General features: G+C 45.7%; 1 protein-coding gene across 1 annotated transcript in view; it reads right to left on the bottom strand.

The window, feature by feature from the left end:
- Positions 1–24,876, bottom strand: part of LCP2 (lymphocyte cytosolic protein 2) — a 197,971-nt gene that overhangs the window by 52,145 nt on the left and 120,950 nt on the right. The window contains exons 9-11 of the mRNA XM_088465046.1: positions 12,216–12,282; positions 8,410–8,478; positions 1,734–1,759 (exon numbers count right to left, since the gene is read on the bottom strand). Coding sequence (XP_088321172.1) covers positions 1,734–1,759; positions 8,410–8,478; positions 12,216–12,282 — 162 coding nt within the window. The remainder of the gene's footprint in view (positions 1–1,733; positions 1,760–8,409; positions 8,479–12,215; positions 12,283–24,876) is intronic.

Genomic DNA, 24,876 nt, shown 5'->3' with positions numbered 1-24,876 from the left:
TTCTAAAAACCTGCACTTTAGTAAATACTTAAAATACTGTGCTAGATAACTGAAAGAAGCTAATTAGTTGCTTTGGGACACTATTCTACTTTATCTTTCTCCAAGGTTTGATACATCTCCATTTAAGATCCTTAACTGTTATTCAAAACAGATAAAAAGCAATACAGACACATACTTCATAATAAACTCACAGAAACCCCTCATTCACAGCTTAATATAAAATAAAATGTACACTACAGTACACTACTTACAGTAGTACAATGGGACAGTTTTCTTTCTTTGTAAGCATATAGATAAAAAAAATAGGTAACTAACTATAAACTGCTCTCTATGGGGCCTATCCAATTGCAAACGAGGTTTTCCCCGCTAAAATTTATGCTGACATTGCGACCAATTTTCTATTACTGCAGGTATGCGTGCTCCCAATACCTATGGTAAACAATATAAAGAAAATCAGTCGCAAATTTTTCTTTTGGGCACAACCCCACAGGAAATGGAAAAAAAACTGGGAACACCCTGTACTCTACAAAAACAAAAACCAATAATTGGTAACAGTAATAATGGTTATAATTGTCCTAAACAAAAATGTATTTAAAAAAAATTCTCTAAAAAATGGCTTATTTGCACAATTTTTTTTTTAAAGCAAAAAAAAATATTTTAAAAAAGCTACCTTTTTTCATTTCATTAAAAATGAATAAAACAAAAAATGCAAAAAAAAAGTAGGAAATTCTGATTTTGGGGTAATTTTAGGACAATTTAATTTTTTTTATATTTTTAAAAAAAAAGAAAAAGCAATTATTTTTCATTTACTTAAACAATATTAATTTGGGGTAATTTGAGGTCATTTTTTGTTTTAACATAATTATTGGATTAAAAACTTCCAATTGCCTAATTAGTCATTGGGGGAGTGTCCAAGGGGTTCTGAAGGAGTCCCCGACATGTTTAGGTTAAAATAGGGATTTTAAATTTTTTTAGACTTGCTCTGGGGTGCAAGACAATAGGCTCAGTAATTCCAATACAAATTACTGCAGCCTTTATATTGTCAATCTTTCATACCACACCCATACAATGAGGGTTATTTACTAACACTACTCAAAGGTGTAATTCTGCACCTAAGCAACATTTGCTTTCACTGTTTAACTTGTACAATATAGATAAAGGTTATTGCTAATTGCTTCTTACGGCACTGCATGTAGTGTGTGACTTGATGTTTTACCATTATCATTATTATATGTTCACAACATGTACATTTAAGGCTAAAGGTGGGTACACACCTGACAGATATATCTGCAGATGATGGTCATTCATACACACTGAACGGCCATCATCTGCTTGTGCCCTCGGGTCCCGGCACCCGGGGGACCGGACCTGGCAGCTAGTAGGCGGGTCGGGGGATTTTTCCGCCACCCTCCTCGCGGCCGCTGCTGTGTGTGTACGAGCTGTCTGCCAACCATCCGTACACACCTGCCGATGGACAGATATGTCTGCAGACCATATCTGTCCATCGGCTGTGCAGCACAGCCAATGCGATATGTCGGTGAATGATAACGTTAACCGACATATAGCGGGTACACACTGGCCGACGTGCAGCAGATATATTGGCCGATCAATTGATTGGCCAATGTATCTGTCAGTGTGTAGCCACCTTTGCATAAAAATGTTTGTCACATTACAAAAATTACACATTAAGGAAAATTATTATGTAAATCAACTTTACTTTGTTTCAGTTTTACCTTTGTTTGCTCAGGTTGGTATTTTCCTTAAAAAAATAAATAAAAAAAATCAATGTTATTATTAAAAACATTGTACTATAAACATTGTAGGAATGTAAACAGAAATCTTAATCATAGTCTTATTGGACGGATTTTTATTCATCTTAAAAATCCTACATCTACTTAGCTATGTGACTGCCAATAAGAGGAAAACAAGGTTGTATGCAGTAATACAAAAACTGAATATGTTTGTATGATTGACATTTTTGTTGACCTTTGCATTTAATACAATTACATTATTATTCATTATTTTTGATGGTGCTACTTTCTCAAAATGAACATAGAAATACACAAAATACATAAACAATTTATCAAAATTGTTAACAGGCCTGTCACAGGGTAAATAATTCTTTAATAGTTACTTATTGAACAAAATGTAATGGCCTCCTCAGATCTGAGCTTAATCATGTATGATAAGTAACAAGTGTTTTTGAGTGCAGATCTACAACTACCTATTTGTCAAGAGCTATGGGACAGATGGTGTTGATAGATTGGTGTTTGGACATCCTGTTCTGCACACTTGACGCCTAGTTGAGTACAGGATATGTCATTATGAATGTTCTGAGGGCAGTTGTTTAAAAAGAATCATATGATGTTCGTCCCCTTCCTAGTTTGCAATATACTGTGTACGGATGCTGAAGCTGGATAATATGATTTAACTAAATAAATACAAAAACCCATTAAGCAGCAGGTGGGAGAGTATGGCTGGAATGATGTGACTACTCATGTCTGTCTGAGTATCTACTGTATGTATGTACTCACTAATAAGCTTTACAACCAGTGATTACATTTGTCATTCTTCTCCACCTTACCTAGAGTGGAAAGCTATTTTGACATAAAGCATTTGGGGCCTATTAAGAATTTTTCTGTTGTGGCCATTGCTCTGAAAACAGATGTTTTCAGAGCATTTCCATAGTATTTAAGCATTATTTATTAACCTTATTTATTTAGATAGCACAGTAATAAAATAAGACTGGGGGCTAAATGTAATAGACTGCGAGCCGGCACAGCGGCGCCGGCTCTCAGTTTATTACATTTAGCCCTGGGTGTTAGCAGACAGAGAGGTTAGAGTTCCCTACCCGCAAGCTTACAATCTGTGGGCAGTGGTTCCCAAACTTTCTCAGTTCATGGCACCTTAAGGGTCTCCACAATTTTTTCAAGGCACCCCTAAGCTAAAATAATTAAAGCACAGTCCTGTTTTTTTTGTAGTTTTGTTAAAATAACATAATAAGTATTTAGGTCAGAACAGAAATACTTATTATACTTATTGAGTTGTTTGCAAAAATAATACACATAAATCCAAGACAAAGAATATTTTATATACATGTCTCTCCCTTTGCCCCCCTCCATATCTCTCCATTTGCCCCTCTCCATGTCTCTTCCTTTTCCCTTCTCCATGTCTCTTGTTTTGGCCCATCTCCATCTCTCTCATTGGAGCCTCCCCATGACTCTCATTGCAGCCACCTCCATGTCTCCCCCTTTGACACCCCCTTATTTACCCTTAGTTGTGATTGCCAGCTCCATTCTACAGCATCACTGCTCAGATCACACAGGAGGTGAATGCCTGTGATGAGACACGCACTACGTTGTGGTACCTCATGCAGCATATAGCAGCCTTGCAATTCACTACCTGTTGCTTTTTACTGACAGTTAAGCCACAGGCCGCCGTGGCACCCAGGTGACAGCACCACGGCATCCCAACGAGCTGTAGCGCACAGTTTCAGAACCACTGCTATAAGGTATAGGTGTTGAACACATGAGGTTAGGAGCTACATATAGAAAGTGCTTAGTGGAATGTATGACCCAGTCATATAGAAATGTTAGTAGCACTTTTGTCCTGGAATCAGAGGGTTTTATGAGGATGGAAATAGCAAATGTACTTTTTGCTTGAACTGTGTAGAAGGGAAGTAATTTGTTTGAATAATTTAGGTAGATAAAGGTTCTGGTTTTGGAATTTGATAAGCTTGTCTAAAGATTACTTTGACATAAACCATACCCCTGGATTGTCCACAGTTTCCTCCTACATAAAAACATCTAAAACATTACATCAATATTATGTAAACAATTGTTATGAAATTATAACGAAGGCAACATAGAAGAATGTAAAGGTAATTAAAGCAGATCATTTGGGATTAAGATACAGGCACCAAACTTTGGAGGATACAAACAAATTCTGTGATCTCATCGGAACCCTTCTGAAAAAGGTTTCCCTTGGATTGCTGGGACAGAGCAATACTGAAAATCATGTAGGCTACCAATTACACTAACATATTAAAAAACATAGAAAATTACACTTCGTGCTGGGTAGGAGGATGATCTAGGGTATATCTTGAATTATGAATGGGAGTTTATACTGGGTACCACTAGATCTACTACCTCTAGTGTCTGCTACCAGCAGATTCACTTTTCTATCATACACAGGGTGTATTTTACCCCAGGTTTCATGTTTTGGGTTGGGCAGTTGTGATACTTCTGACTGCCATAGATGTGGAAGTCCTGAGGGCATCTTTTGGCATTTAATGTGGCACTGCCCTGGGATGTTTAAATTATAGTTGGATATCTTGGATAGCATTTGCTTGTTGGGGTACAGTTCCCTCCCCTAAATACGAAAGCTGGTCTGTTTGGAGTTACATAGAGGAATTGCAACCCTCAGCCTGTTTTTAAATATGTCTTCACCTTAACCTCCTTGGAGAGAGTTATTATGGCCAGGGGATTGATGGAACAGAGGGCCTGATTCAGACCCGCTCGCGAGCGCTATGCACTCGCAAGCGGGTCGATGGTGGCCCAGTGCGCATGTGCACGACGGAGCCGGCTCCATCGTACGCATGCGCGAGACCCGGATAGCAACGGGCAAAACGTCGCTCCGGGTCTCATACCAAAGGGGGCGTGCTGTTGATGTTGAGTGACAGCACGCCCCCTTTGGTGGGCGGGCCGGGGGCGTGGCTGCCCAGACGGAGGCGTTCCCATGGGAATGCCTACCGTCTGGGGCCGGCCCCACTGACATCACTTGTGATGTCAGTGGGAGTGCTTTCGGCTCTGTTAGAGCTGAAAGCACTCTTGGGCTTGTGGCAATGAGACCCTACCACAAGGGTCTCGTTGCAAGCCCGATGACCATCGCGACCATCATCATGGCCACTCGCTATAGCTGTGGGTGGTCACCCACAGCTATGCGAGCGGCCAGGAGGCCGTTCAGAAAAACCAGAGGACCGGCCCTGATTCAGAGCGAGCGCTCTGTCAGAGCGTCCGGCTCTGAATCAGGCCCAGAATGCTCCCTTTGATAAAAAAGTGAATAGCTCTGGTTAATGTGACCATGAATAATGAAAGTTTATGCACTTGTGGAGAAAAGCGACTCAATAATGCCATGTGATCTGGTCCCTGAGGTATGACTGTACATATGCTGTTCTTCCCTATGTGGATCATGTGGGCTAAGGGGGCTTCTTTGTGCTCACTTCATTTATTAGGTTTTTTGTCTCTTTTTTCCCCCTTTTCCTTCTTCCTTTTCCTTTGTCTTCCCATGCTGCTTGCTGTTTTGGTTCATGCAACCATACATGGTCCAATTTTTTTCTTAATTATAATATCCCACTGCTATTTAATATTTTATTGCTATTTTTGCAGACACTGCTGACTCTGGCGGTAACTGTCTCACATGTTACTATTTCCATATGCTCTGTTGATGTACTATTTTCTTTGGACAAATCTTAAGTATGAGCTTACTATTTTTTATTTTGTTACTTAGGTTACTTATGTAATGTAGGATTACTTTGTTTGCTGTGACAAACTAAAAACTACTTGGTTTAAAAAAAAACAACAACACAGAAATCTTTTATTTAATTGGCACATTGCACTATTCAGGCTTGACAGAGAGTTTTCCCTCAACATCACCATCATAAGTAAAACCAGTACATATGTGACTGTCCAATATTGAAACCCTGTCGTGTTTTTAAAAAAGTCCACAAAAGCAAAATGATCTGTTCAGGGGCTTAAGTATCGAAGGCCCCATAGCAAAAGTTTGTAAGGGCCCCTATGTACTGAAAAATGTACAGCATATAACACATGCAACTTTAACAAGGAAGATGAGCCCCCTCAGCTCGGGATGCAGTCAGGAATGCCAACCGCCAGCTTCCCGACTGTCAAATCCCGGCAGGGTACTAATGACAGGCGTCGAAATCCCGAGGCCTGTCATTATACCTACGCTGGGAGCCAAATGCCCGGCATATCGAACGAAGGTAAGCAGGGAGGCGGGCGCGGACAGCCGCGTGGGGGGAGGGTTAGGTTAGGGGCTCCTGGGGGAGACTTAGGGTTAGGCACCCCCCTGCGAGGGTTAGGGGAAGGGGGGTTAGGGTTAAGCACCCCCGGGGGGAGGTTAGGGTTAGGCACCCCCGCGGGAGACTTAGGTTTAGGCTGCGGGACGGGGGTTTAATTTTGGGCACTTGGGGGGGTTAGGCACTAGGGGGGGAGGTTAGGGTTAGGCACCCCGAAGGGAGTTTTAGGGTTAGGGCTAGTTATACTTAACCAAATCCCCTATCGGGATTTACACTGCTGTCGGTCTGCCGGCGTCAGGATTTGATACTGATTCCCTCAGCTCGCCCATGGACCTGTTCTTCCATGCTATGTAGTCCAGCACTAATTGAGCTGCACTTCAATGATAAAAATAAACAAGACTAGAAATAATAAACTAGACAAAAAGATTGGGGCTGCCCTTATGGGAGGGGTACCACACTGATGAAACTCAATTTACTGTACAATGTTTCATTCAGTTATACACATGTATAAAATCCACAAACTAAAAATCACAACAATAATCAATATTATTATATGTAATTGAACAATTACCTTTAGCAGCATAAGTATTAAAGGTAATTATAATTCAAATATAGCAGCATCCATAAAAAATATACATCTTCTAAAATAGCATTTAGCCTCAGGTTCCTGTAAATGTCCGATTAGTAGAACCATGATCATTAATTTGTAATTTCCAGGCCTGTACTGGACCTGCCCCAGAACTGTGCAGTATGAAAGACCCAAACAAAATTAAACCATTTCACCAAGTATCTGGAACTCCCAAATCTTTTCAGGACAATTGCCCCAGTAACAATATCTCAGTGGCTCACTCTGTAAGTTTGGAAGTTGCTAAGAAACTCCTGTCAGGGTTCAGCCTAGGATCGGCTATCTCTTACCTCCGTGCTGGCTTCCCCTGACTTCCTTGTGGTCAGACGCCTGGTGCAGTGAGGGGTGAGATGCTGAGTATTCTACCTTAGGTGCTTTTGCGGACTTCCATGGTCGGCTGTGTGTTTTGGGGATCGGAGTTCCCATCATGGGCGCCGCCATGACAGTTCCTCTCATGTGACAGTCCTCCTAACCAATGGTAGCATGATCTCAGTCAGCTGACGCTGTGCTCCAATAATCTGCTATCCCTGGGTATAAATCCGCCCCCAGAACTTCAGGAAGATGCTGTTCAACTTCGTTATTCCAAGTGCCTGTGTTACTCCCACTGTTGCTCTGTGCTAAATCCTTCAGCGTGTTGCTTCAGCCTGCTCACAGTTTTCCAGTTTCCTGTATTAGCTTCCATGCTAACCCCTACTCTGAGACTTTAGCTTTCTCACAGTACTTCAGTGTTTCATGTACCTTCCCTGTGTGTCTTTGTATATGTGCTGCTAATTCTATTACAGCTTTCCTGTGACTATTAGCCTGTGTCACTGAGGTGTCAGATTACCTGCTAGTACTAATTAGCTCACAGCTGGACCTCCAGCACTCTCCTAGTATTTGCCTTTGTCCAGTACCAGCATTACTAGCTTCCCCAGTTTATTCCTGCCTTCCCTCTGTGTTTTACTGTGTTAATCAGCTCCAGAATCTGTTGCAGTTCCTGTACATTTTCCTGTGTTTCCAAGCTAGCCTGCGACTGGGATTACTACATGTGCCTGTGTCCACTTCTCTCTGTGTCTTGTTTGTGCAGTCAACACCCACATTTATAGCTTTCCAGTGCATGTTGGTGTTCTTTGCTCTGTGTCTTGTCTCTGCAAATCAGCTCTAAACATATCTAGCAATTCCCAATATATGCCTCTGTTTTTCTGTGCGATCAGCACTTGGATTTCTTAGTGATTCTCAGTACACTTTCCAGTATTCCTATGCTAGCCTGTGATTAGGATCCCTAAACAGCGTTTCAATTTCTAAGCATCCAGTTTACCTCCTATGCTCTAGCATTTGCTTCATTAAATATAGTTTCCGGTCTTCTGCCATTCCCAGGTACCTGTCCGGAGGGCCGCGACCTGCTCACTTGGTGCAGCGGAAAACCAAATCCCAATTGGAGGGGTCACTGGAGAAAACCACCAAGTGAGTTAGACTCCGCGCCTCTGGGCAGGCCTAGCCAAACCTGTGTTCAGCCGCAACTAGGAGACCTAGTCCAGTCACTTCCCAGGTCACCCAAACCCCCCGGCTTACCGTCCTCCACAGAGGAACATTTGCATCGGATCGTGACAACTCCTAACCTACTGTATGTCCACTTGATTAACCAACTATTCTGCTTGTTGTACTAAGCTCTATACTATTTAACTTACTACTAACTACTGAGGCAGTTTTGTAAGATGGACAATTAGAATGTATCTGTGATCAAATGGATATGTCATGCAGGTGTACCAACCTGAAACAGGTTTTGCAGTATTTAATGGAATAGATGGCTTTGTTTCTCTGTGTACAATTGGAGCCGATGCTGTAACAATAGAGAAAATGTAAGTTACTGAAATGTTGAAACACATTAATATTTTTATGAGGTCATTTCAGGAGTCTCTGTATGCAGCAGAGATCAGGCTACAGTGAACCATTTAGGGCAATTTATAGTTACTAAACAATAGAAGGAAGTGAGAAGTTTTAAGTATGAAATGTAACAAAGAATAGACTAAAGAGAACAATAGTAAAAAATGTGTACCTGGCAAATACAACCTTGAGATTATCTTTGAAAGTATTGATGATTATATGACTTCATTATAATGCAGTATACAACTAATCTTGTATTATTATTTTTCTAAAACATTTAATTCTTACATTACTGAAAACCACTAAACCTGGGAGCTCCCTTTATACAGTGACAGGAAGCATGTAATGGGACTTACCAAGGTATAGCTAGGGTATTAAGGAGTCTATGTACTAAGCAGTGATAAGTGACAGAGTGAAAAGTGATAAGTCTGTGATAAGTGCCAGCCAATCAGCTCCCAACTGTAATTTTTCAAACACAGCCTGTGAGCTGACAGTTGGAAGCTGATTGGCTGGCACTTATCACAGACTTATCACTTTTCACTCTGTCACTTATCACTGCTTAGTACATAACCCCTATAACTGCTACATAAGGTTGGAGATGGGATACCGGCGGTCGGGATGTCGGCGGTCAGAATACCGACACCCAAAAGTAAGTTGCCTAACCCTAAACCCTAACCTACCCCCTAACCCTAACCTAATTTTCCCACAGCCCAACCCTAACCCTCCCCCCTGCAGATTCCGGCCCCAGTTTTCTGCCGGGATGTCAACTACATCCCGCTACATGACCAGTTTGTATGCATGTACTAAAGTTATATTGTGTGTCACTATAGCTTACATTGTTTGTAGTTACTAGTTTTGGAATATGTGTGTACAGATGGCAGTGGTATGGTAGATTGTATGTACACACCAGCAGATGCCCTGAGTCAATGAACAGTTCTTAGGCAGTGGTGTGGTTTATTTTGTGGCAATGTAAATGTACAGCCATAATCACATGCATGTAGAGACTAGTTGCATGGAGCGGTGTGGAGCATACAGGTCACCAGCCACACTGTATGCAGTGCTGCCGAAAGCCCTGGCGGGCCGTGGTCAGGGCCGGATTAAGGCTATGGGAGGCCCGGGGCACATCAGACAGGGGGCCCTATTACAGAGGTAGGCAGATTAATTATCTCTCTCTCCCTATATAAAATATGTATTTTGTTACCATATAATGTGTGTGTGGGTGTATGTTCTGCTGTATATGCTCCCAGATGGTATTGCTATACTCCTCACCCCACATAGTGAGCCTGATTCCGAGGTTGGTGCAGCTATGGTTACCGATTGGGGGCGCATATTGGAATTGCTCGGAGATCTATGCGATTTCAATAGGTGTTCCTGGGCGGGGACTTAAATGGCGATGGGCGTGTTGGTGTCGGACGCAGTTTCACTGGCACCACCGTAGACATTCTGAGCAACCATTAGGTTGCTCTAATGTCTGATGGTGCAGTTATCGATTGATGGTGCGTCTTCATGTGCGCATCGGTGGATTTGTTTTGCGGCCAGTGGGTGTCTCTATAAGATGTCTACCGACTGCGGCATTAGCATCAAGACACTGTAGTGGCTGCGACTTTGTAGCAGCTGCAACTGCAGATCCATCCACCTCTGAATCAGGCCCAGTATTGCTACACCCCCACACCATCACCCAGATGGCAATAATATACCACTCATAATATTACTGCACCCCCACCACCCAGAAGGCAGTAATATTCCCCAATAATATTACTGCACCATCACCCAGATGCCAGTAATATACCCCACATAATATATCTGCACTCCCACCCTACCACCCAGATGGTAGTAATATACTCCCCATAATATTAATACATCCCCCATCCCATTAACAATACCCCCACAGATAACATTAGTGCACCCCATCCCTAGACTGTATTAACATACACCAACACCATACACCTTCTCATCCACTGTACTTACCTCAGCAGGAAGATCATGTGTCCTGGTTTCAGCAGACTGTGACTACAGAGCTCGGAGGAGGAGAGAGACAGGCTGCCCTACACAGACAAGGGACTCGAGGGAGAGAAGAGGACTGGGTGGTGGGTGGAGACTAGGGGAGGAGAAGGCTAAACACAGGGTAGAGTGGGGGAAAGGGGCGGGGCTTAACGGAGGCAAAGGGGCGGAGTCTCAGCCGGGAGGCCTCAGAGGAGAAAGAGGCTTGCTAACTGCAGTGCACTCACAGCCCTGCAGTGCACACTGCATAGTTTACTGCATACAGGGCATAGAGTACTGCTCAACACAGCAGCAGCAGGGCTGGATCCGACCACAAAGTTTTCTACAGGTCCAGGGAGGGAGGCCCCCTTGTGAGAGGGGGGCCCGGGGTTACTTGCCCCCTTTGACCACCCCCTTAATCCGGCTCTGCCCGTGGTACTGGGAGGGGGCATGGCCAACTCGTGGAGGTGTGGCCAGGCCCCCTCCTTAAAAGGATAGAAATTTAACCTGTGCATCGTACAGGGTGGGGTCCCCAGTGTCAGAGACCAGACGGGGGTGAGAGGCGGGGCGAGTGTGAGCGCTCCTCCCCCGCACATTACTGTGTCAGAGGGAGCGAGCACTGACTACTGCTGCAGCAGCCTCTCTCCCCAGCCCAGTGCACAGCAGCGTGTGCTGGGCTGGGGAGAGAGGTTGCTGCAGCAGCAGTCAATGTTCTCTTCTTGCACTGGCTGCTACATTTGTTACGTGGGCGGGGGTCAGGGCTACAGAACCCGGCACCTCCAACAGACCCGGGTAAACAGTACTCGCTCCCCCCCCCTCTTGGTGTCCCTGACTGTATGTGGGCAAGGATGCAGTGACCAGATGGTTGTGCGTACAAATGATCAAATCAACTGGTTTTTAGGGACTGCATCGGCTGCAGCCCCTAGAACCCAGGGAGGACTGCCATGATCGCAGGGGAGTGGCTTCCCATGGGAAGCGCTCTCTGGTATCGCAGTCTGGACTGGCAGTCCCAGGGGGAGAAAACACCTCTCCCTGGGACTGCCTGTCCATAATGTTATTAGCAGGGAGCACTTCCAATGAGAAGTGACTGGGACTACTAGGCAGACCCTGCAGTTGTCGGATTTAACAGAGGAGGCCCCCCCTGGAATCCCCCCTGCATTTCCCACACAAACCCCGGCAGCAGAGGGGGTGATGACACGATTTGCGCTGAATCACGTCGTCATGGCCCTGGACTCTGCTTCACATTGCTGGTAAATTCACCATTTTGCAGCAGGGGCGGGGCCAAAATGACACGATCATGTGGTCACGCCCCCACCGCGCCCCTAATGTGTAATATTCCCGGCCACACCCTAATGCCACACCACGCGCCCCCAGCTATGCCGACCAGGCTGCCCCCTCCTAAAGCCCAAGGTTATCTCCCTTTTTCACCCCCGTTCAGTAATCGGGGCTATTTGAATTCCTCTGTATGCCTAGGTCATGTTTTCCCTACTTATGGTGTACCAAATTGTTTTACCCCTCTTTCATAATTATTACCTACATTGAGTAACAGCCTAACTTGTTCCTAATATTTTCAGTGTTGTTTTTGGAGAAAAACTTCAATGATTCATATGATCAGTGCTTTACTGTTTAATATACACATTGACAATATAAAGTATTACATTTATTCTATAGGTATTCAATATTGTTAGAAAATGCAAATGATTATCACATTACTTGTTTGCTGTGGAGGTTTTGTTATTCTATGGTTTTCTTGACTTGAGGAAGACTGTGCACCTGGGAACTGTAGAAACCAATATAGTTAGTGCCTCACATGTGTAATCATGTGTAAATATAATATTGTATAGGCATGTAGCAACACTTAAGGCACACATCCACTTACAGACATGAAAACGACTGCATGATTATGACATTGTAATCGTGTAGTCGTTTGTCAGTCTGTGATGTGCCTACGCTGAACGAGCAGTCAGTCAGTGTAGGCACATCAATCATCTGCAAACATGCTGACCCTGATGTTATTGTCAGGTTGTACAACATTTTTGCCCAATGATAGATGTCTAAACGACCAAGGGGATCGCGCATTGCTGGTCGTTTTAGACATTTTTTAAACAATTTGCAAACGATTCTTGAACAATTGAAGGATATTGTTATCGTTCAATCGCTCAATTTAATCGTCTAGTGTGCCGCGAGCGGTTGTCAAGTGTGCCGCGGTGGTCAGCTCAGGGCACTTATACTGTAGTGTGTTTTATTCCTGAGAAGGCCAATGTAGTGTGTTTTATTCCTGTGGATGCCAATGTAGTGTGTTTTATTCCTGTGGAGGCCATTATGTGTGTATATTTTTCTGTGGGAGCCAATGTTTTCATTGGCCTCGCACACCGCATAGCCGGATAGTGTGCCTTGGCAATTTTAAAATCTTGTGTAGTGTGCCTAGAGTTGAAAAGATTGAAAATCACTGGTCTAGTGGATGTGTGCCTTTAGAGCTACTGTATCTGAGTTCTATAAAAAAAAAAAAATGGGCGAGGATGAAAAAAAATGGGCGTGGTCACTTAAAAATGGGGCGTGTCAACATGACACACCCCTTTATTTTCACACTGAACATTCCTATCCATATGCACCTTAACCCCAGTGGTACCCCTTATACAGTACCCCCAGTATGGAGTTGTGGTCCCTCTTATGCAGGCCCATAGTAGTGCCCCTTATACAGTATCCCCAGTAGTGGTCCCACCAAATGCAGTGCCCCATGTAGTGTGCCCCCAGTAGCAGTCCCCACAATGCAGTGTGCCCAGTAGCGGTATCCCCTGATGCAGTGCCCTTTATATGGTGCCTCCAGTAGTAGTCCCCCCCCCCTATGCAGTGCCCTTTATATAGTGCCCCCAGCAGTAGTCCCCCCCCATGCAGTTTTCCCAGTAGTGGTCCCCTTATGCAGGCACCCAGTAGTGATCCCCCCTATCCAGTGCCCCCTGTAGTGGCCCTTCCTATTATTGCCCCCAGTAGTGGTCCCCCGAGTGCAGTGCCTCTACTAGTAGGCCCCTTTTATAATGCCCGCAGTGGTAGTTCCCCCCCCAAGTAGTAGTCCCCAGTAGAGGTTCCCCCTCCCGATTAAGTGCCCCCAGTAGTAGCCCCCCCCCAGTAGAGGTCCTCCCAATAATGGTGCCGCCACCCCCAGTAGAGGTCCTCCCAGTAGTAGCCACCCCCCTCCCCCGTTCTGCAGATAGGTTGAAAAAAAAAAAATATATATATACATACACATACTTACCTGCTGCTCCGGTCCGCGCCGCCGCTCCCGCCGCCACCAGCCAGTCCTCCCGGGCTGGCGCGCTCAGCATTATGGGACAGACGTCATGACGTCAGTCCCATTACCCACCGCAGGAGCCAGACGGAAGTCCGGGCTTGCAGTGGGTGCTGCTGCAGTCAATGAGAGTCTATCTGACTGTCATTGGCTGCTGTTTAACACACGCATTGCCGCCAGCGCTGGCGGCGATGCGTGTGTTATGCACAGCCTGAGCCCGCCTCCTGGCGCTATTGGGCAAGTGCTCAGGGGGAGGGAAGGGGCTCAGGTGTGCAGCACAGGACCGGCGCTGGAAGCCTAGCGCCGGTCCTGTGTAAATGTGTAGCGCCGACCGCAATCACTGCGGTTGGCGCTACACTTGTGGCTAACTAGGGCGGGCCGGACCGTGGCCGGTGGCGCCCCCCCGCGCCGCCGGTCCCACGGCGCCCAGGGCACGCACCCTGCCCGACCCCCCGTAGTTATGCCACTGGTCATTTGCTCCCATACATTACCAGGTTTTCATTCCAACCAGCCAGATTGGACAGAGGGCCTGATTCAGAGCCGCTCGTAAGCGGCTGCTCGTTCGCTCCGAGCGATGTTCGCACAACTGCGCATGCGTACGGGTTTTAGTATGCATGCGCGAACCAGTCAGTGCGGCCGAAAATCGTGTGCTTGCAAAATAGCGAATGCCTGCTAATTTGAGTGACAGGATGAGGCGTTTGTGGGTGGTAGCAGGGGAAGGTGCTTGAAAACGGGGAGTGGAGATCCGAACGCAGGCGTGCCTAAAGGTCAAAACGGGCATTTTATGGGTGTGCATAATTAACAAAGCAGCGTCATCGACAACGTCAGATGGGTATCTTTTAGCCAGAACTGTTCGCATGATTGCGGTAGGAAAATGCAACCACAAGAATAGCGAGCAGTTCAGACGCCGTTCGATGTACTCGATTAATCAAATAAGTAGCAGAGATGACGTATGATGCGAGTGGCCATGGGGCGCTTTTTTCAAAAAAAGTCTGCATGTTTTGTTCGCTCGTTCAGACATAGAGGCGTCAACAGACCGCAAAGAGCGAACGGTCAATTTAAATAGCCAGCCCCTTTTTCAAAACGAGCGAGTGCAAATAGCGTCCGGCTCTGAATCAGGCCCAGATATCTGACAGAAAATTGTATAGTGGATGCCCAGCTTAAGTCAGGGTACAGGACAAATTTAGACTTGGGTTTGTTTTATTAGGTAACTTTTGTTCCAGTGTAGGGCCTTTTGGGGGTTCAGGTAATTGAGAAAGTTACAGTTTTTAAACTATTACCTTACAAATGCCCCATTATATATATAGGGAGCTTTAACTTGCTGCGCAGCCTCAGTAGGTTCCTCCAGCAGGGGGAGTACTGTGGCTTCACTTGGGTGCACAAAGATGGCTGTCCTTTGCCGCCGTTAGTGTCGGTGGGACCCGGCCGAGGTATCAGGTGTTATCGGCAGGCACCCGGCTTAGCTGCGGGCATGAGTAGCAGCAGTGGGACCCGGCTTAGGTGTGGCCGGCAGCAGCGGTGGTGCTGTGTTGGCGGTAGGCCTGAATCCCAGAGGATCCAGTCCCTGTCAGTCATTCTGTAGAGTTCGCCAGCGGTGCCCATTTCAAAAATGGCGCCTCAGCGCCAATTTTGAAAGTAACACAAGATCTGTTGTGCACGATCTAATGATTTACATATTCATTATATTATGTGCGATAGCAGACAGATGCAGGCTCGGATAAAAGAGATCCATGATGCCTGCATCTGTGTGTAAAAAAAATAAACACAGATGCACGGACGGGATCAGTGAGATCAGTCTGTACTACTGTGTTTAAAAAAATTAAAACCTGTGTAAATTTTCTTTTAAAAAATGGCATGCCCCCATCCAAAAAAACAACCAGCACCGAGCATTGGAATCCCAGTACTGGTTGTGCTAAATACAGGGGACAAACGACATAGGGGTTCCCTGTATTAAGCGCAACCAGCACCAGGCTATTTAGAACCAGCCATGGTTGCCAAAATACAGGGAACAAATGACGTAGGGGTCCCCTGTATTTAGCGCAACCATCACTGGGCCTGTAAATTCCAGAACCAGCACCAGACTGTTTCTAGCAAGGGGAGGATGGGGCAGTAATGCCACAGCCAGAGGAGCCCTTTCACTGGGTCCCCCAGCCAAAGCATTACTCCTGACTACTATTCAGCCCAGGTCAGGGATCCCTAAAGAGCTGGGGACCTTCCCAATAAATGGGTCCTCTCTCCAGGGCACCCCAGGCCTAAGCTGATAACCTGGGGCTACCCCTGTCCAGTAGGAATCCATAGGGTACCTGTAAAAAAAATTCCATACTCACCTGCTCCTATGTGTAGATCGCATCCTCTTCATTCAATGTAGGCATCCAGGGTCTTGGCAAAAAACACAAAACGAAGTTACGCGAACCACTGGATATAAGTACTGTCCTCTAAGGACAGTACTACCCAAATGACGGCTCATCGGCGGGATTTCACTATAGAAATGCCGTTGCTGAGCGCTCATTGGCTGAGATAGATGAACCTTCCACCTCTCATCCAATTAACAATTCCCGCCATTGACTTCAATGGTGAGAACCGCAAAGGTAACATAAGGTTACTTCCGTGCCCATTTCAAAATGGCTCCTCAGCACCATTTTTCAAATTCAAAGATGGCCGCCGCGAGCCAATCACAGCTCACAACATCATCACCCCGTCCATTCGGCTGGCTTATATAAGCCAGCGCGAGGCAGCGGCATGGCAGTCTGCCGAAGAGGCTGCACTGAAGAGCTGCTGAAAAAAGAAGATGCAAGAAGTCCTAGTGGGCGCGGCCATGAAAAAGAGCTTACAGGCTGTCGCCCACTAGTTGAATAGGACACCAGAAGCCCCTGGGAGGTGGCAGCCATGAAAAATAGCTAGTTGGCTACCACCCCCTAGGTGAAGACACCAGAAGCCCTGGTGGGATGGCACCTGCCAGGTGAAGACGCTGGAAACCCTGGCGGGTTGGTGCCCACCAGGCGAAGACAATGGAAGCCCTGGGGTGGTGGCCCCGTAAAAGAGCTTAAAGGCCGCCATCCCCAGGTGAAGGTGCAGCAAAATAAATTAGAAGAACATTTGGTGTATTGTTTTTATTTTAATATTTCTTTTACTATAGGCCCAAAATGATCAGCTTGCTGATACTTATGGTTCTCCAAGTGCCAGCATGCGTGGGAGACTTGCTGGGACCTTTAGTTAACCTGCAAAAGATATTTTAACTCTTTATTTGCACTATACTATACACAACCAACCTGGCACCCACCGCCCAGGAATGCTGGGGATAGCCCCAGGCCAGAGCCGTAACTAGACTTTTTGGTGCCCTGTCCCAGAAAGAGCATTGGCGCCCCCCTCATTTTTCAAAGGGACATAATGCACCCAAAAAGGGGAATGGCCTCATGGGGAAGGGCCAGGGAAGAAATAGGAGAGGCCAGGAGAAGCTGGGGATGAAATAAGAGGAAGCCTACATATTTTGTCCCTTGCGTTTTGACAACCAGGACTGGCTCTTAAAAGCCCAGTACTGGTTGTGCTAAATACAGGGGACCCTTATGTCATTTGTCCCGTGTATATTCACAAACAGGACCAGCTGTGAAAAGCCCAGGGCTGGTTGTGCTTTAGGGGGGACATGCCATTTAAAAAAAAAAAATTCACTGATCCGGCCATGCATCAGTGAGCCCTCTGTCGCCCGTTGATGCCCCTGTGCACTGCCCTGCTGCTGCCACTGCCCCGCACACCTGCAGCCCACCCCTGCAGCCGTATCTCCCTCTGCACTCCCAAAACACCTCCTGTGTGCTGTCCCCTCCTCCTTCTCCCCTGCAGGTGGCACAATTTTCTTCTCCAAACCCTGATGGTTAATAAATTCTAAAAAACAATGAAATTCCATAGACAAAAAAAACTTACGGTTTCACATGTTTCATTAAGGCTTCTTAAACATAGGCCCTTATTCAATTAGAGGCGAAAAGTCGAGAAAATTTCGCCTGTCCGACTTTCCGCCTCCTTCGCCTGTTTCAGAGGTAAAAAACTTTCCGTGCGCGGCCCCACTTTTCGCCCTATTCAGTTCCTAAACAGGCGAAATTGGAAAGCGCGAATGTGGAAGAGGCGGAAAGTACTGTCAGTCTGTACCCCAAAACAAGATGCACTGACATAGGGAATCAATGTAGATGTGTACTAACAGCCCTAATAAAAGTGTTTGGGGTACTTAAGTAGTTTAAATAGCTTCTTATTAGCATATTTGTAAAAGTGGTGAAGATTGGCATAAAGCAGTATTTTTTGGTGAAAATAAGTAATCAAATTTGGGGTACTTGAAAATGGGTACTAGCATATTTTATGTCACTAAAGTGATCTTTTAAAAAAGTCAAAAACGCACCTGCAATCCTAAAAAACACCTGACCCATCCTTGCAGACCCCCAAGAAGTCTATTTCACTAGTTTTTATGTTTGTCACCCCACTTTTTACTTTTTTGCCCCCAAAACGAAAGTACTTATTTGGGGTGTTCTGAGGTAATTTTTTTTTTTTTTTGATGATGATGATTTGTCCTTTGGGGGGCTGTCCCAATGGTTCTGAGTCATTTCCCCACGTTTGCACCCCAAAATAACAATTTTGCACTTATTTTCACCTGCTATTCATAGGAGATAATTTTCCAGCTATCACATTGCATCGAGCTTCCGCTTAGGCGAAATCGTCCTGCAATGGAATATGGAGATACTTTGAAAACAGGCGGAAAGTCTGAATCCGCGGAAACTTATCTCCAAATGGCACTTTTTGCCTCTAATTGAATCTGGACGATAATCTGAAATTTCACAAAACCTACTGAATTTCTGTCACTCGAATTAAAAGAAAGCAATGAAATTCCGATCATTAAGGCTGATACCTTAAAGGACGTGTTCCTTGTGCAATACAGATATAGGATGTCATCACACCCTGTGGTTAACTGCAGATTCAGCACTCAGAGTAGATGGGGTAGACAGAAAAGCGTGGAGAGGGGGAAGATTAAGCAGTACAGATGGGGGGAAACCAAAGTGATATAGATGGGTGGAAAACAGTGGTGCAGATGGGGGGGAGCTAAGTGATTCAGATGGGTGGAAAGCAGTGGTCCAGATGGGGGGGAAGACAGCAGCATGGATGGTGGGGAGACAGAGTGGCACAGTTTGAGGGGACAGAGCAATGTGTATGGGGTGGAACAGAGTGGATGCGGGAAGAAAGAGCAGCGCAGATGGGTAAAGACAGATTGGTGCGGATGAGAGAAATCAGACTAGCACAAATGGGAGAACACACAACAGTAGGGATTGAGGAAGACAGATTGGTGTGGAGGAGGGGGAGACAGAGTGGTGCGGGTGGGGGGGACAGAGTGGTATGGTTGGGGGGGACAGAGTCGTGCTGATGGAGGAAGAAAGAGTGGCACAGATGAGGGGAAGACAGAGTAGCATGGCTGGGCAGTGGTACAGATGGAAGGTAACAGAATGGCATGGATGCAGGAAGACACTGCCGCATGGATGGGGAAAGACAGGTTGGTGTGGATGAGGGAATACAGACTAGCACAGTTTGGAGACCGCACAGCAGTATGGATTGGGGAAGATACAGCAGCATGGAGGCATATAGGGGAAGAAAGTGTACAAGCATAGACAGAGTATGATAGTTTTAGCAATTAGTGAGCTGAATGTTTATTCTGAATGAGATGGATGTATGGAGTGAGAAGGATGTTGCAACCCAGTGGGGTTGTCGTGATGACCGAATGGGAAGATTGTTAGCACTCAGTGGGATGTGGGAGCCACATAACTGCTCTGACCTCAGTTGCATAGATTGCATGTGTGTATTCCAATGAGCACACAATTCTGTGAATTACCAGCTCCACCATTTTGTAAGTGACAGCAATCTCACTCTGTGAGAGTTCTGAATCTGCAGTTAACCACAGGGTGTGATGGCTTCCCATATCTGTATTGTGCAAGTAACGTGTCCATTAAGGCGTTAGACTTAATGATTGGAATTTCTGCCACAACTGAATTTCTGCCACTCAAACATAAAAAAGTTTGAGTGGCAGAAATGTAGTAGGTCTTGAAATTTCAGATTATGTCTAAGAAGCCTTAATGGGACAGGTGAAACCGTAAGGTTTTTTGTCTATGGAATATATATATATAGTATATTATACATATGACTTTTATATGGTATCTGTTTTTCATATGTCAACCTACATTTTAGGTTTGTGTTCAAAGCCGTTATATGTTAGTTACACTAATTCCTCTAATAGTGAATATAATGTAAGTGTTGAGACAAGAAGCAATCTGTGTGCGCTACATATGTGATTACAGTATGTTAACACTGAATCAAACTCCTATTAAATTTAAGAAAAGTATATTGTTTGGTTGGCAAAGCCCCTAAATACTAATAAATGGCAGGTATAAAAAGCTTAAGGGAAACTGGTATACAGCAACGATAAACAAGCCCATGTAGGGGTCATTTATGAACCTAAAAAATGTTGACTACACGTTTGAAAAATTGTCTCCATGTAGGTTTCTGCATTTGCACAATGCATTACACACACAGTCACTTGGCAAGGTGAAAAGTTTTTTGTGGGTCGGTTCTTACTAAACAAGAAAATAGAATGCAGCATCTTATGTGGACAAACAATGTTTCACTTTAGCAAATATGGAAATTGCGGATGTTTGCAGAATAACTAGCTAAGCAAAACAGTTTTGCAATCATACAAGAAAGTTAGATAATTGGAACGTGAACACTTAAAATGGGACGCCCTCAGCTCATATGACCTGCATGTTATAGAGCAGTGGTTCTCAAACTCGGTCCTCAGGACCCCACACAGGTCACATTTTCCAGGTCACCCAGCAGGTGCACAGGTGTATTCATTACTCACTGACACATTTTAGAGATCCACAGGTGGAGCTAATATCTCACTTGTGATTCTGTGAGGAGACATGGAAAACATGCACTGTTTCGGTTCCTGAGGACCGAGTTTGAGAACCTATGTTATAGAGGAAGCAGGATCACATTAATAAGTGATCCTAAGCAATGTAAATAAGAACTGAAAATGAAAACGTGTGACCATTAAAATAGGAGAGCTCCTACTTCTCTTAATTTCGGTCATGGACCAAAAAAACCACAAAATGTCACGCAGAGTCTGCTCAGATAAAGCTTGTTAATGCAAGATAGGATTGTTCATCTTTATACTGTATTTGCTCCATGTAACATGGTCTGAAACACTGTCCAGCGCATCTGTATTTTATTGGACTAGTAAATTATCGATATTACATTCAATAATGTTTTCAAAATTCTATCTTGAAAGGTAATTGTTGTATATAATTTTTTCTTGCATAATTCCTGGAATTGTACTCAAAGTGAATATCTAAATGCACAAGATTTTAGCAAACCAATGGTCAGACTGGAGCAGTACAGGTTTGTTACAGCACGTTTCAGTTTGTTCATACATAAGTGCATGCCAAACTTGCGCATTTTTGAAGTGCTTCTGATCAAATAGTTTAAACTTGCAGGATTGTGGACATAGGGTCTGATTCAGAGCTGGACGCTATTTGCGCTCGCTCGTTCAGAAAAAGGGGGTGGCTATTCAAATGAACCGTTCGCTCTTTGCAGTCTGTTCACGCCTCTAGGTCTGAACGAGCGAACAAAACATGCGGTAATTTTTTGGAAAAATACGCCCCCTGGCCGCTCGCATCATACGTCATGTCCGCTATTTATTAGATTAATCGAGTACATCGAACAGCGTATGAACTGCTCGCTATTCTTGTGGTTGGTTTTTCCTACCGCTATCTTGCGAGCAGTTCTGGCTATAAAATAACCAAGTGACATGGTCAATGACGCTGCTGTTTTAAATATGCACACCCTTAAAACGCCCGTTTTGACCTTTAAGCACGCCTGCGTTCTGAATTCCACTCCCCGTTTTCAAGCACCTTCCCCTGTTACCACCCACATACGCCTCCTCCTGTCACTCAAAATAGCAGGCATTCGCTATTTAGCGAACAAATGATTTTCGGCCGCACTGACTGGTTCGCGCATGCGTATTACAATCCGTACGCATGCGCAGTTGTGCAAACATCGCTCGGAACGAACGAGCGTCCGCTTACTAGCGGCTCTGAATGAAGCCCTTACTTAGATATGTCACTTTGTACTAAAGTTGAATAGAAGGTAAATGGACCTGCGCACTGTGTATGATGGTCACCTTATGCTAATGGTGAGCTGCCGCACTAGATAGCTGACTCTATCAAATACTGTACATAAAAAGGAGAAAGTGGTAAAGTGGTGCTGCTCTCAGCCTGAATAATGTGCAGAAGCAAATGAGCAATGATTGGACTAGACGAGGGCTGCCTAAGCAGGAGACTATTTAAGAGTCCTACATTTTTTGGTGATGGGTAGCTTAGAGAATCTATTGCTAGGCAGTTTCTAGTTTGTGAGGTATTTTGTTATAGTTCATGGTCAATTAGGGTTGATGGGGGCGGGTACATTTAAGTTGTACTATTTAAGTCTGAATTTGAATAGGTTCAGCCTCTTTTTCAGTTGGAAGCTAAGTTGAACCTGTACCACTTTTGTTTTACCTCAAGAGTTGTGTCAGTGTTTCTGTCCTCCACTGTTTAAGCCTATTTTTTCTCCTGCAATTACTTTATGGCTCATTTAATTACATTTTTTTTTTGTCCTCTGTTAATTTCAATCCATACTCGTTTGCCCTCCCCCCCTTTTTTCTGTGCTTCACTACTTTTTCTCCCCTTATAGTTGTTCCTCATTGCCCTTGTCATCCTACTTTTCCCAGCCAGTATGGCCCATCCCAAGCGTGCTGCACCCCCCTCTCCGCTTAGTGGAGGCAGCCCGCCCACTCGCGGCCGCGGGTTACCGCCGGCCTATGGTGGTGGCTTGCCTTCCTCCACCTGGGGATCCCGCCGGTGTTCAGCCTGTTCCTCAAATGGGCGGTGTGGCGACTCCCCAGGGTCCCTCCTCTGGGCCCCTGCCGTTTATGCAGACGGCGGTCGGGCTTGGTGGGCCAGGTGCGTGTGTGAGCCGCGCGTGTCCCCGGCCTTGAGGAGGGAGGCGCACCCTCCGTGCGCCTGGGACATGGAATCCCCGGCCGCAGTACCTCTGGTGCGGCCTGGGTATCCTTCTGGGCCTCGCGGGGGACGCTGGGACCAGTGAGGGGACATGTGATGAGGCGTATGCCGGGGACAGGGAATCCCCGGCTGTGCTAAATGAATATGAAGCGGCAAAGGGTACAGGGACCCCTGGCCTCCCTGCGGAGGTCTCAGGGCCCTTACCAGCCGCTATCTCCATAGGTGCCATTTTAGGGGCTGCGAGGGAGAGCTCTGCAGCTCCTGTGATGGCTGAGCCTGTCATTCACTTGCCTGGGGAGCCACCTGCTGTTTCTGCAGCATATGTGCAGGCCATGAGCACTGAAAGCTCATGGTCAGCAAATTACACTTTGCACTCTCAGCCCACTATATTAAACTCCCATAAGGATTTTGCTGGATATGCTCTATCTACTGTGCACGTCAATGCCCCTCTTTTTCAGGCCGTGCCTGCCGTCAGTACTGCTCGACAGCCGTTTTTCAAAATGACGGGGTCGCCTGCGATTAGTTCTCGATTACCTTCTGTGGTTTCTTCTCCCCATGCCGTGCAAACCACATGGTCATTAGGCGCGCAGCAGGTTTTTTCCCAGCATCCCGTTTTCCCCCCTATGTTGGTTTCTTACCCCTCCTACACCCCTTAGGCTTCGACTTTTAGCCAATTTCCCTACGGTCAGCCGAATTTTTACGGGTCACAACAGCCATTCCCGTATGGCCCCTGGCAGCCAGCTTACGCTTCGCACTGGGCTTGGTTACCAACATACACCCTGCCAAGCACACTGCAGCAGAGTTTCCCTCAATCCCCAGCAGTTCCCGCTCCTTCCTTTAGCCCTGTTTCCCCATTGCCTCGGTCAGTTCCGGTCACTGCCCCACAGGCATCTCCCATCCCTCCAACCCCACCCCCCCTCCCACACCTCCAATTATTGAGTCAGTGTCCTCTGTAGATTTAAACATGTCTCTTGCCACACCTGATGTTTTCCCTAGTGGTTCAGCGGCATCTATGATACCAGAAGCAGTAGTATGAAGGAAAAGACAGGGTTCTCGGGACGAAGTTGCGGCATCAGGGAGCAATGCTACGGGACCGGCAGGAATTGTATCGGAGGATTCGGAGTTTCCAGGCCCTTCTGGATCTGGTGAACATATATCTGCACAAATTTCCAGTGACAGTTTGTCTTCTGACTCAACTATCTACAGCGAATCATTGGGTTGCCCTAAGCGCCCGTGGAAATTAGCCAAATTGATTGCGCAAGAAAACAACAAAGAGTAGGGGTGCGGATAAAACAGCGGCGCCTGTTGAAGTGCCACCATATTCCGATATGGTTCAATGCGCCAATACAGCTATAACGAGGGGTTTAAGGAAGAGGATCAGAGAAAAGATAAGAAAGGGGAAATATATTGATATGTTTACCCTCACTGAGGAAATGAGGCAGGATTTTGAGAAGGCCAAGAAGACGGGTGGCATTGGGGAAAATGCTTTTCGCAGTTTCCATCATTGGGTGAGGGGTATTTTAGTCTTTTCAGCTTGTTACCTGGAAACTAGGCCTGGGGAGCACATGAACGTCCTTAAATATATTTACCTCGTTCATGAGATGTTCTTGAAATGTTGTCGTAAACAAGACGGGAATCGGGTCATGCCTTTAGGGGTGAAAGACGTAGAGGTGTGGCTAGAGGTGACCCAACAGAATAAAAACCCACCAGAGAGTCAATATAAGAAGCCGAATGTAGTGGGTAAGGGCAACTCTGGGTACATGGCAAAGGGTAAATGCTTTTCCTTCAATGATGGGAAATGTACTAGAGGGGCGAATTGTCGTTTTCGCCACTCCTGTCGCAATTGCGGGGGAGGACACCCAGCCAAGGAATGCAAGGGCGGGGGTGGTGCTTCCTATTCAGAGCAGAGGGAGAATGTTGGAGCCACTAAATAGGACGCCAACACCCATTATTTTAGAGGAACTTGGTAAGTGGTTGGTGCGTCATCCTAAGCGAGATGATGCAAAGTTTT

Source organism: Taudactylus pleione, unplaced genomic scaffold (genome assembly GCF_031769625.1).
Source record: "Taudactylus pleione unplaced genomic scaffold, aTauple2 ptg001827l, whole genome shotgun sequence".
Taxonomy (NCBI): Eukaryota; Metazoa; Chordata; class Amphibia; order Anura; family Myobatrachidae; genus Taudactylus; species Taudactylus pleione.
Note: the sequence above shows the minus strand (reverse complement) of the source record. Positions and strands in the feature narration are given on the sequence as shown.